At 36.4% G+C, this 13,670-nt stretch overlaps 1 protein-coding gene across 8 annotated transcripts in view; it reads left to right on the forward strand.

Annotated features, from left to right (window-relative positions):
- DPY19L3 (dpy-19 like C-mannosyltransferase 3) overlaps window positions 1-13,670 on the forward strand; it is a 75,265-nt gene that overhangs the window by 48,345 nt on the left and 13,250 nt on the right. For 6 of the 8 annotated variants that reach the window (XM_086351710.1, XM_086351712.1, XM_086351709.1 and 3 more), the window contains 6 exons: window positions 2,021-2,094; window positions 2,259-2,417; window positions 5,801-5,923; window positions 6,307-6,418; window positions 7,217-7,273; window positions 11,417-11,499. In XM_086351710.1, the coding sequence (XP_086207836.1) occupies window positions 2,021-2,094; window positions 2,259-2,417; window positions 5,801-5,923; window positions 6,307-6,418; window positions 7,217-7,273; window positions 11,417-11,499 (608 nt within the window). Of the gene's footprint in view, window positions 1-2,020; window positions 2,095-2,258; window positions 2,418-5,800; window positions 5,924-6,306; window positions 6,419-7,216; window positions 7,274-10,213; window positions 10,378-11,416; window positions 11,500-13,670 lie in introns of all 8 variants that reach the window. The other 2 variants (XR_015145733.1, XR_015145734.1) reach the window with 2 other exon arrangements.

Here is a 13,670-nt window from a genome sequence, read left to right on the forward strand (position 1 = left end):
TTTTAGTCCTTGATTTCTGTTCACTCTTTAACATGTTCTACTTTGAACCCACCTTTGAGTTTATTAAACTTTTTTAAAAACTCAGCTTTAAAAGCATTTAACAAGCATTTATCTCTAAATTTTAAAAATCTACTTTTTAGAGATTGTTTTCTGTACTACGGTACTAAAAAAAAATGACATGATTTTTATTGGGTTGATTTCATAAATAAACTAGCTTTATTATCAGAGCCACATTGATTGATGGAGATGATTCACCCGTCTGGGAAGGCTGGACCCAGGACAGACCCTTCCTCTAGGAGAATAGCAGTCCCTCCCCCTGTCTGTTGACTGTCAAAGAAAGAAAAAAAGACCCTTCACTCAGCCAGCTACATTAAACACCTTTACTCCAGGTCCTTGTCACTATGTCCTTAAACTCCATTATCGGTCAGTACTCACCAAAAACATATTTGAGCAGAACAGTCAGCATTTCTGAAAGACTGGCTGAAAGTTATGCAGTCTGTTCACTTCGCCAGTCTAGATGTTCAGTTATCTGTGTGTGGATTAAACCAGGAGAGAGCTGCATATCTGGACCACTGTTTTTTACTCCCCCAAAAAATAACATCTATTGAATTGCACTTGACATTCTGCTAGCCACCTAATGAGAAGAATTAGGACGAGATACTCGTTGAGACTGCTCACTGTTTTTAATATACCCATGGGCGAAATTTCTCTTGAGTCTCAATTTTAAGACCATAAGGATCTCTTCAGAAGCAACTGGTTTGTTTTAATCTTACGACCCTGTGAGTAGCATAGATGTTTTTATTTCCTTCTTTGCATTTTCTGCTAGAATGCTTGAGTCGAGATTTGTGGCCCATCTCTAGTGAATATATTTTATGTACCAACCTCAGCTCTGTATTAATCATATTTTTTTTCTATCTTCATTTTTCTTCTGATATAATTTCTTCACCCATTTAAGTTGTATGAATTTTTGTAAGCCATAAATTTAAAATACTGTGAATTAAAATTATACTCATTAATGATAAACACTGGCATTTGTCTCTTCACCCCTTGAGGGTTACTGCTGTGTCTTGAATTATCTTTGAGTGAATGAGTCTTATATCAGCAAAATAGGATTTGTGGACTATGTTCCTGTTTGAGGTTTCAGATCATGATATTATCAGTTTTCTGATTTAAAAAATTGTACTCACTGGGGCTTCAGCCATCTCGCTTTCCCTGAAACCAAAGAACCTCATCTTTTATCTATTTTTCATATTGAACTTAAGCCTAGATTTTGTTTGCAAAAGTGATTCTGCTAAGGAAAAAAAAAAAAAAAACAGGAAGAAAGGGAGTTTGAAAAGCTCAGCTTTTGAATAAAATAATGCCATCTGCAGCAACATGGATGGATCTAGAGATTATCATACTAAGTGAAGTAAATCGGACAGAGACAGACAAGTATTACACATCACTTACATGTGGAACCTAAAATACGATACAAATGAATTTATTTACTAAACAGAAACAGACTCACAGACATAGAAAACAAGCTTATGGTTACCCAAGGAGAAAGGAGTTCAGGGAAGGATAAATTAGGAGCTTGGAATTAGTAGATACACACTGCTGCTGCTGCTGCTGCTAAGTCGCTTCAGTCGTGTCCGACTCTGAGATGCACACTGCTATATATAAAACAGATAAATAACAAGCTCCTACTGTATCGTACAGGGAGCTGTATTCAATATCCTGTAGCAAATGATAATGGAAACAAATACATGTATGTATAACAGAGTCACTTTGCTGTATACCAGAAACTAACACAACGTTGTAAATCAACTATACTTCATTAAAAAACTTTTTTTTAAAAAAGAAAATCTCAGCTTTCGAATTTCTTGATTCTAAGAATTGTTTTCAGCATTTACTAATTTTACACATACACACATACAGTCCTATGAAATGGGACATTGAATAAGTGTATTCAATGGGGAATTATCAGAAAACCATGTATAAGGAACTAATTAGCGATTTTCGTTTTCTCCCTCCCTGACAGAAAATTCTTAACCTTAAGTCAGACGAACACATATTTAAATTTCTGAAGGCAAAATTTGGATTTGGAGCAACAAGGTATGATTAAATTTAAAGTCTGTGTTTATTTTTTATATTAAATCAGCAGAGTCTTTAAAATGTAAGTTATCAGTTATTTTAATTTTAGGCTTGTTTTGAGGGAAAATGTGAGGTTTACTTATCTTGTATTGAATTAAATACTTTGCTTTCCTTTTATTTCCTAGAGATTTTGATGCAAACCTATACCTGTGTGAAGAAGCATTTGGCCTTCTACCTTTTAATACATTTGAAAGACTTTCAGACACTCTGCTTTTTTATGCTTATATATTTGTTCTGTCCATCACAGTGATTGCAGCATTAGCTGTGGCCTTCCGTAATCTCAGGTATGGCATATTTCAGAAATCTAATTTGGTGCTTTAATGACCTTGTTCTGTGTTGCAGAAAAATTGCTAAATTGAAAATCAAAGCATTAGATACAGAACAGAGTACAGTCATCTGAAAGGGAGAACATGCCCAGGTTAGCATGGACTCTCCTCTCAGTTGTTATCGAACAGTGAAGAGACGGTAAATAGCAGTGGTTGCCATGCACCCAGGTCTGGGTTGAGGTCCTGGCCCGCACACTTGGGAATGATGCGATCTTTGAGCCAGTTACATAACCTTTCCATATTTCTATTCCCCTTTCTATAGAATGAGAGCACTAAGAGTATTTACCCATTAAGTCTTTGTGAGAAATAAGTTAAAACTACAGATAGTCCTTAGTGCCTTGTGCATAGAGTATTTTGTTGGTTTTAGCTGTCATTAGCAGGTATTATTCAGAGAAGGCAATGGCAGCCCACTCCAGTACTCTTTCCTGGAAAATCTCATGGACAGAGGAGCCTGGTAGGCTGCAGTCCAGGGGGTCGTGAAGAGTCGGACACAACTGAGCGACTTCACTTTCACTTTTCACTTTCATGCATTGGAGAAGGAAATGGCAACCTACTCCAATGTTGTTGCCTGGAGAACTCCAGGGATGGGAAAGCCTGGTGGGCTGCCATCTATGGGGTCGCACAGAGTCGGACACGACTGAAGCGACTTAGCAGCAGCAGGTATTATTATTGATTTACAAACCATTGTTTGTTTTGTTGCATCTTGTTTAAGGGCTTATGAAGTTGGAATGGACCATAATTATTAGCGTCTACTGAAAGTCTTTAAGGTATTAATTGACAGTTTTTAAAACTTAGCAATCTGCTAACCTACTTAAAAGAAAAAGTCAGGGAGTATGAAGACTTTTTAAAACCTTATGGAATACCTACCTATCAAGCTGATGGAGATTTTTGCATTTACTATCCATGTTAAATTGAAAGAAAATTAAGTGTAAGAAGTTGAAGCTACTGTCATTTGTGAAAATGTAATGAAGCCCAGAAGGAAGCCCTTTTTCTGTGTAGTTACCTTGCCAATTAAGGTGCTGGTGAGCTGATTCACAGCCACCAAGAACTGGCTGGGAGAAAGTCATTACAGTGAGCCCAGCTCAGCTGAGGTGTTTTATGATTATTAAGAGTGAAGCAACATTGAACCATGAAGATATTTCATTGACTATAAACTATTTTAGTATCTTTCAGAAGTGTTCTTTTTATACTGAGCCCAAGATAAAAATTTAGCCCTGTGAAAATAGATGGAAATTATTCTAGACAGTGTAATTTAATATTATTCCAGACACATCAAGTGTCGACAGGACTCTAGACTGCATGCAAAGCAGGAAGTTCAGTGGGCCTGCAGTGTTGTGTGAAAATGTCTGCCATGCTCAGTGTGAATCTATGAGCCGTCCCTGGAAGCTGATTTGGTATATGATTATAGATAAAGATTTTAGAGCATCTTCATCTACCAGGTAGGGATATTAGGACTTGATTAGAGGAAAGCACTACATTAATTAAAGTCTCTTAAGAATTACAGCGTCTTAATGTGAATTAATGTCTAAGTAATTTGAAGGATATACTATCAATGCCAAGTATTTAAAGTATTCCTGCCTTCTGGTGCTAGGAAGGATGATACTATTACGTTTATACAGCACATCTACATTAGTGTGCAGTATATAACTGAAAGGGGCACCCTGTTCTATATTCACAGAATTAATTGAGCGTTCTGGCTCAGTTGCAGGGACTGGGAGAGGTGTTGCAGAATTCTCGCAAGTATTAAGGGAGGATGAAAGTGTATGTTCTTGTCTGGAGTCATCTTTTAGTGTCAATGGAAGCCAGAGTTTGGGTTGTGATACAAAACGCTTAGGTAAAGAATATCACCAGTGGTGAAAATTATCATTGAGTATCATTTTCATTTTCTTATGTATCTAGAGTTGTGAAAAGAGAATTCCAGGAAATAATAGGTCAGCAGTTATACAGAAGCATTGTACATATCCCAGTCTACTGGATTTGTATGAAGGATAAGTGGAGCCTTACTGGAAGAAGTATTTTTATCCTAAACAGGCAGCCATTACTTGTTGTTTCCTTTCCCCCTTGACAACAAATTGTGCAAATCTGAACGCACTCGTCCATCTCAGTATCACTCGAGTAGGAATAACCAGACAGTACATGCTTTCCAACTTGATGCAGTATGGAATACGTTGTACCCTCATGAAGTGTGCTTACCAAAATAAATGAACTTGACCCTGATGATTAACCTCTAGATCTAGTTAGGAGAAGGCAGTGGCACCCCACTCCAGTACTCTTGCCTGGAAAATCCCATTGACAGAGGAGCCTGGTAGGCTGCAGTCCATGGGATCGCTAAGAGTCAGACACGACTGAGTGACTTCACTTTCACTTTTCACTTTCATGCATTGGAGAAGGAAATGGCAACCCACTCCAGTGTTCTTGCCTGGAGAATCCCAGGGACAGGGGAGCCTGGTGGGCTGCCGTCTATGGGGTCTCACAGAGTCGGACACGACTGAAGCGACTTAGCAGCAGCAGCAGATCTAGTTCAAAGTTTATCAAAAGTATGAGAATAGAGAATTATATTAAATGGCACCACAAGGAGACAGTCAACCAAATCCTGAAGGTGGGGATAGTTATAGGACAAATGATACATTTTCTTCAACAAGTCAGTGCCCTTAAAAAGTTGGGAGGGGGGAGTAATTCTGTTGATTGAAAGATAATTTAAGAGACATTACTGAAATGCAATATGAAAGCTTTGGATCCTGATTCAAAGAAACTACCTGAAAAAAGCTGTTGTAACAAAGACACTAGAACATGAACTGGATGTTAGGTGATGTTAAAGGATTATTGTTAATTTTATGGGTACAACAATCATTTTAATGTAGCCATATTTGATTTTAAAAATCATGTTAGATATATGTAATGAGATACGGTGATAGGTTAAGAATGTGATCATTGATTCATAAAACTACTGAATTCCAAGTTTATGGATACAGTTTTACTTCTTATTTGTAAAAACTAGAAAAATATGAGTACTACAACACCTCTGAAGATCTCTTATAGTTTCAATGATTCCAAAATTTTTTGCTGTCTCTTATAATTGAAGGGATTGAAGGACTTTAAGGTTTTGCTTAAATTAAAATGAAATTTATGCAGTTTTAAGTACTCTAATAATATATTTATAGTATGACAATTTTGGCCTCATAAACAAATTCAAAATTGATCAGAGCTGATTCAGTTTATTTTAGGGAAATAAAACGTTTCTAAATATATGAAGGCATAGCTTTCTTGTATCTTCTTCTTTAACAAAGATTTAGCTGAATTAAAATTAAGTACTAATTTTGTATATGTGCTGTTTTATCCAGTGATTCTGCCAATCAGCAGTCCATGTGTAAAATGGGAAAGTACACAATTGGCCTGAAACCAGACACTGCCTACAATTTAATACACACAATTCTGTTTGGATTCTTGGCATTGAGTACAATGAGGTATTTTTGTCTTATCTATTTATTTTTTTATGACCACTCTTTACCTGACATAGTTTAGCAATGTAATTTGGAAACTGACAATCATCTTCTTTAATGATTATGGTTCCCATAAAAATACCCTTATTTACTGTCTTCTCCCAGTACAAAATACCATTTAAAACCAGTTCTAATTACCAAATATTCCTCTATTTTTACTTATATGATGGTTCTCAAAAGGCAATGGAATTAATAACTAACCCCTTGGCAGTTGGTTTCTGCATAGTTTTAGTAAGTTCTATGATCACAAATAATATAGTGATCACAAATGATACAGCCGCCTTGACAGCTGTCTCCGGCTTCTGCACAGTTGGCGCTGTTGACCTTTGCCTGCCTGTTTCTTACAGAATGAAGTACCTCTGGACGTCCCATATGTGTGTATTTGCGTCATTTGGCTTATGCAGCCCTGAAATATGGGAGTTACTTCTGAAGTTGATCCATCTTTATAACCCAAAGAGGGTCAGTGCTATCTCTTTTTCCATTTCATTTTTATGACTTTCAGTATTTCTTTCATTATCAATTCTGTTTTCCCAAGAGTTGTCCAAGTATCAGTTTGATAAAATGGATACTAAACTTTAAAACTAAAATAATTGATATATTATAATTTTTTTTAATTTATTTATTTTAGTTGGAGGATAATCACTTTACAATATTGTGATGGCCACTGCTATACATGAATTGGCCACAGGTATACATGTGTCCCCTCCCTCCTGAACCCCCCCCTCCCACCTCCCCCCTCCATCCCATCCCTCCAGGTTATCACAGAGGACCAGCTTTGGGTTCCCTGCATTATAAGGAATTATTTTAAAATGATTTTTTGCTTAATTTTAGTTTTATTTTCTAATTTTTTTTTCATAGTTCGATATGTTCATAATACAGAATTTGGAAATACTGAAAAGCACAAAAAGGAATATTAAAAATTACCAGTAATCCCATTATCTAGAGTTATCACTATTATTATTGTTAATTACTATAATATATAATATGTATATAATTACTAATAAGAATATGGTAATGATTAATAGCCCATAAGTGCAGTTCTGGGTTGTTCTGCCCTATAAACTCACTAGGTGGCAATATGGTGGAAGCTACAAATACCTTACAAATGATTGACTCAGTTTTTTTCACCTATTGGAGATTCATGCCCTGTTAGATTATATATATATATTTTTTAAAAAATAATGTATTTACAAAGCAAAAATATAAAGTAAAAGTATTCCAAATACTTGTAATCTAAATAATGTCTTTCTTATATAGATATGTATAATGCGATATTCAATACCGATATTAATACTGCTGTATCTGTGCTATAAGGTAAGACTAATTGTCCTCATTCTTGTCTTTATTTAGCAGAATAATTGCTTTGACTCAGTGTACTTTAGTGTCATTGGCAAGTAGAGTGGTTTGCAGGTATCTGCTTAGTTTCTTATGGCAATTGACATTGATAGGAAAAGCAATCTACTTCCCAAAAAGGGGGTTAACAGATAAAAACATTACAGCAAAAAATACTACAGTTTAATTATTCTAATTAATTTTGGTTCTGACTTACTATTCAGCTGATACAAACTCTGAAAATAAAGATGTTTTCAGACCCATTTTGAGAAAAATTAGTTTTCCCCATTACCTGCTTTTGATAGAGTAAGATCTTAAAATGCATCTTACTTTAACCTACACATTTTATTAGATGCTTAAAATCATCTGTGTAAGAAGACCGAGCACATATAAATACAGTCTAAGATTAGCTTTGTGATCTGTTCTTCAGTTTCAGCAGGAAGTAAAGAAATTCTTCATATTCTCAGTTGACTGATTTCTGAAACAGCATTAACTGTGTTTCAGTTCTGAGACTCCCCCATAAAAACCATGAGTCTGTGTTTTCACATCTTTGAAATTTAGAGACTTGAATTGTTACCTCGGCAGGGAACTTGAATGGTTTTATCCAATTGAGCTCTTACCCTCTCTTAAAAGGAAAAAAAAACATATATATTTTAAGTTTAGGGTTTTTTTCTTCAGACTTTAGAACAGTAGATTTCAAACTCTCCTGTGTATAGCTTCTGATTTAGGAGGGTAGCTAAAGAAGGTGGTGGGATGTGGGGAGACTCTCCCACAGAAAAGATCAGCTTTACCAGCTCAGCTTCTGAGTTTATTTGCTTGTATTTTCATGTAAGATTTTTTTGAAGCAAAGTTTTTAGGCTAAGAATAAGTGTCTGATAATCACTGTATTGAACAGTTCTGTTGTAACTATTTCAAAAAATTATGTTCTATCATATTCCTGTCTACCAAAACATTTGCTATTATAGGCAGACCACTGTGCCAATTCCCAGATACTGGTAAACATAGAACTAGATCATTTCTGTCGCCATGCCTCTGGGAATTTTATTGCTCTACTGTAAGTAAATGAAACTTCTTAAAAACATCTGGAAAGCAACAACTAAGGATTAAGCAGAGTATAAGTGTGTTGATGAAGGAGGTAACTTTATCTTTACACATTGATTCTCAGACATAGAGCACAGAAAAGATTCAGCTCACCTTCATCCTTGACTCACCACTAAGGACACACACCCCAGCAGTCTTTTCTCCCACTGTTCTGTGTGTGGCTGAGTTCCTTGATGTCTCAAATATTTATTTGAACATTTGTTGATTTTTTTTAAAAGCTACTTGAGGACTAAAGTCTCTTGTTCTGGACAAAATTGAGGAAGGACATAATAGAAGAAATAAACAGGCAGCATCAGCATCACGTGGGAACTTGTTAGAATCACGGATGTTTGGGTCCTACTCTAGACCCACCGCATCAGGAGCTCTGGGAGTGGGGTCCAGGGATCCAGGTTTAACCAGCCCTCCCCGGTGGTGCTACTGCACCCCCATGCTTAAGAAACCCCTGTAGGATGGCTTCTCAGCGGCAGCACCGTGGGCACTTTGTCCGGATAATTCTTTGACTTAAGGGCTGTCCTGAGCGTTCTAGGACACTTGGCAGCATCCCTACCTTCTACCCACTACATGCTAATAGCACCAACCTCCAGGTCTGACTGTCAAAAATAAAAACATTTGTAGACACTGCAAAACGTCCCCTTACCGGCGTGGCAGAATCCCCCGACACCACCCCTCTTGAGAACCATTGCCAGAGAAGAACCAATGATAGCACTGAAAAGGCCATCACTTCCTTAGGAAGTCTTTGTAGATGTATCCTGAGTAAGACAGTTAGTGGGCTTCCCAGGTGGCGCAGTGGTAAAGAATCCTGCTAATGCAGGAGGCGCAAGAGGCGTGGGTACAATCCCTGGGTCAGGAAGATCCCCTGGAGAGGAGGAAATGGCAACCCACTCCAGTATTCTTGCCCAGAAAATCCCATGGACAGAGGAGCCTGGTGGGCTGCAGTCCAGAGGGTTGCAAAGAGTCGGACACGACTGAATGTGTGTGTGTGTGTGTGTATGTGTGAGCGTGTGCACGCACACAGACACACACACACACACACACACAGGACAGATAGTAGTAATTCTGAAGAATCCTTTCCAAGGCAGGTGGCCAGGTCTCTCTCAGTATTGGACTTCAGGAGAAATCTGATGCATCCAGCTTTCACTGTATAGTTTCATTTACATAGTTCAGCTTCTCAGAACGTGTAAAATACAAAATCACAAAGACAATAACGATTTTATGCATATTAGCAGTTAGCCTGAAACTGAATGTTTTCCAACTATTGAACAGATTTATCTGTAAGAAATAGGAACTAATATTTCAAAGTCTGATTTAAGTTTATTTACATAGCACTTGTAATGAGGATTTCAAATTTTCTTGTTAATAATACCTATTTTGCTCTATGTCTGCTTAGGATAATCCTCTTTTAAAGGGAAAAGTATGTACTAGTCTCCACTCAAAAATCAAGAGTTTAATAAAATCATTGCCCTCATGTTAATTCACTTATTTGGATATCTGAAGTCTCATACAAACTACTGCTGATCATTTAGCCAACAGCATTTAGTTAATTAGGCATTTTTTCACACAGCGTTTAAGACGTTTGCCGTAAGACTGTGTTATTAGATTATAACATTTTCAGAATTAACAACAGCAACTTTCAAACTAGGAAAAAAATCTGATAATCATTGATTCACAGGTTTCAAAATGTTTTATACCAAAATAATTAAAATATCATTTAAAAGTTGGTATTCTATTATTATCAAAATTAATAGGGACAATGGGTAATTGAAATCTTACAAACGTCATCATTTAATCAGTAATTTTTATTACATTTCTTCTGAAACCTAGGATTAGTAGTGCAGACACCTGATTTTCCATCACCAACAATTTTCCTGATTTACCCACCCTGGAGACCAGATATGAATGAGCAGTAAAAATGGCCAAAGATGAGATGAGATGATAAGAAGATAAGAAAGTGATGGGGATTTAAAAAACAGCCACAGACCAGTCAGGTGCCACTTTGGTTCTAGTTAATGGTTCTTAAACAGAAAATTTCTATTTACATTAATGAAGTATAGATACATTATTATTGGGCTTCTGTTTCAATATAGGTCTTGAGTTCTGTAGTTCATCCTAACATGTATTTAGATGATCAAGTCTTCTTAGGTAACTGCCATTTGATAAAACAATGAACATTTAATTAATTGTTGAATTAGACAAGTTATAATATAAAAGCAGTGGATTCAGCATGTATTTTTGCATTATATTTTCATAGCTTAAGTAACTCCAGTTGAGTAGGAGGCACCATGGCATAAAGATAGTACTCATATGTACCAGGTTTTCCTGGACCACCCTTCTTTCAAATATTCTTCTCTCCCTTTGTACCTGTAATTATATTAATATTCATCAAACCATTTGTCCAGATTTTAGTACAAACAATATACTCACCATAGCACAGAATGAAAAGTTTCCAGTTGTGACTCTGCCAGTCTGATCTGAGCAAGTCAGGTTATCTATCTCTCTGAGCCAAGGTCTCTAAACCAGAAAAATGAAGAACAGATATTCATGGTAATGATGCCTTCTGCGTCATCTTTCTCCCTGAAGAGTTGTGAGGGTACAATGAGATTCTGTATTCAAAGGGTACATTCTGCATTTAAAGATAAATACATGGAGTTAGTTAGTCACATTTTTCTCATATCCTGTGAACTTTCTCATGGTTGCCACTCCTATCATATCCAAATTAATGTTTTACTAGATATTAACACACATACAACAGCATTTTTGTTAGTGTAAAATAAAAGCTCAGTTTTTACAGTTGGCAACACCAGTACTTCTAATTAGCTGCAGCTCAAAATGATTTGGGGAACTTTTCTCAGATTTTGTCTCACTTTACACTTAGAAGTGTAAGGAGGGGAAGGAGTTCTATTCCAGTTACTGGGTTTACTTAGTTCAGAAGTTATATGCAGTTTCTCCTTTTTCACTTTAATTTTAGTGATAGCTGTGGGCCTGGGGGTGGATTTTGTTTTTGTTTAGTTTTGTTTTTAATTTCAGTTCTGGCCAGGAATGATGGATGAACTCTCCGAGTTGAGAGAATTCTATGATCCAGATACAGTGGAGCTGATGAACTGGATTAAGTAAGAGGATTTTTTTTTTAACCTTTAAAAATTAAAGTGCCTTTTTAAGAGTCACTGCAGGCCTCATTTGGTTTTTGGTCTTTTTTTTTTTTTTTCTGAATCTAATTATGAAGATACATTCATTCTCAAGTGTTTTCTTTAAAACTCTATACTTGAAAATAATTTCTTTCCATTCAAGAAATGTTCTCTCTAACCACAGTCCCGTGAAGAAGGGAAAGTACCAGTATAGAGAGGGGAAAAGAATCGGAAGATGTGTCAGAGCAGTGACAGCAGTGGAAATCAAGTTTTATGTTCTCTGCCAGTATTATCTTTAGCATTTCTTTCACTTTAATAGCATTCAAATTTTCTATTAATACTGACATATAAAGTATTCTTTCCTTGTTAATCATTTTAAAATTATACGGTAAAAAAAATACAGTTCAGTAGAGTCATACTAGCTCAGTGCAGACTTCATTTTAACTGATCATATTGCCCAAGACTAGGCCTAGAGAAAATTTAAAATACAAAAGCTAGAGCTTTTCCTTCCTCGAACATCATAATGCTTCCATGTTATATTGGTTTTTATTTTTGCCTGCACAGTTGCTTCCCCTCAGCATTCAGCAGCAGAATGAGATTCATGTTTTTCAAAGTTTTGTTAATGAAACCCACCTCCCACCAGCAAAAATTAACTCTTTTACTCCAAGCAGCATTCCTGTGCCCTGTAATGTTGTATTTCCCTATTTTATAACCAAAACGCAGCAGTGTAATTATTTCCACATAAATAGATGTTGCAAATCTTATGTGACGTATTCTGAAAGCATCGGCTGTACTGTCTCCATCACTTAGAATTTCAGTAGCCATGTTGGCACTTGCTCGTGGCTGATGTTCACTAACCAGTACAGCTTAGCACTGCTTGTGTGTTAAGCGATGGTAAATGTTTGATAGCTTGGGCCTCTTGAGTACAATACATGGATTTTATAGAGATTTGTATCTAAAATATATATGTGGCTTTGGTCCCAATGTTGGACTGGATTTGACTAGATGCAGTGAGTATAATTTTTCATATATTTCCAGTGCTGAGAGTATGAAGCAGTGCTTTATCTTTATTTATTTATTTAACTTTACATCATGGCAGACAATAATTCCTTCAGTATTTATTGTGTAAGAAAAAAAAGGCTTATTCCTATAAAGAAAAGCTAATTACTTTTGCATTAGCTATAGTCAACTGAAAATTTCTAACATGTGCATCTGAAGGTGAGGCTGATGTTTTCTGTTTTTCAGATTGCACCACTGGTAGGAGTGGTGTAGGGTGCCCACTCTGGTACAGTCCTGGAGGTGGCACACCTTCTGGATCTACTTGGATTGGCATTAGAAACATCCCACCTCCACTTCCCGGTCTTTTAGGAATTAATTGTAATGTCATTAAGGTTTTATTCTAGCGGAGTTATCTTTGGCTGTGTCAGACTGGATATACTTATTGTAATGCCTTTATTTTCATGCTTTCGCTCACAGAGGTTATTTAAAATAACATTTCTGGTTCTGAAAAATTATGGATGAGAGTTTATTCCATGTGTAAAGAAGATAATCTTTTAGTCTGCATTTGGGAAAGTGGGCTTTGTTCTTACATTCTCCTTCTACTAACAGTTCTTCTCCCTGTATGTAGACTTATTCTTTTCACTTTTTATAGATCTCAGCAACTGAAGGATTTGTATTGTTCCCCTAAAAATGGTTCCATTGTGATCTAATCTTGCCTGTTTTCCCTTCAAAGTCTTCAAATCTAAATTATTGTTTTTGCAAAAATAGCTGCTAGGCATGTTTGTGAAATAAGCTTAAGTGATGATGAATGTATGTCAAAATAGGGTCTGTTTAGACACAAAATGCATTTGTTTAAATCAACATTTAAATCAGCTCTAGTCTAGATTTCATTTCCAAACACAAGCAAATACACTTTATTATTCATTTAACCTGTCCTGATTTCTTCTGCTTTTAAATGTAAAATATGACCTTCTACTTTGACTCTACTACCTTGACTAATCACACAGTGTTCGTGACATTACTGGGTCTGAGCTGTGCTGGAGGAAAGGCTGTGGGCTAAGGATTCGTGGAGTGTATCTGAAAGCCTGTTTGGAATTGCCTGAAGGCAGCAGCTGGGCCTCTGGTCCCACCCAGCACTGTTACTGAGAGACGCCTCC

Source organism: Bos grunniens, chromosome 18 (assembly GCF_055505025.1).
Source record: "Bos grunniens cultivar Pamir isolate PY7600 chromosome 18, Bosgru_T2T1.0, whole genome shotgun sequence".
NCBI lineage: Eukaryota > Metazoa > Chordata > Mammalia > Artiodactyla > Bovidae > Bos > Bos grunniens.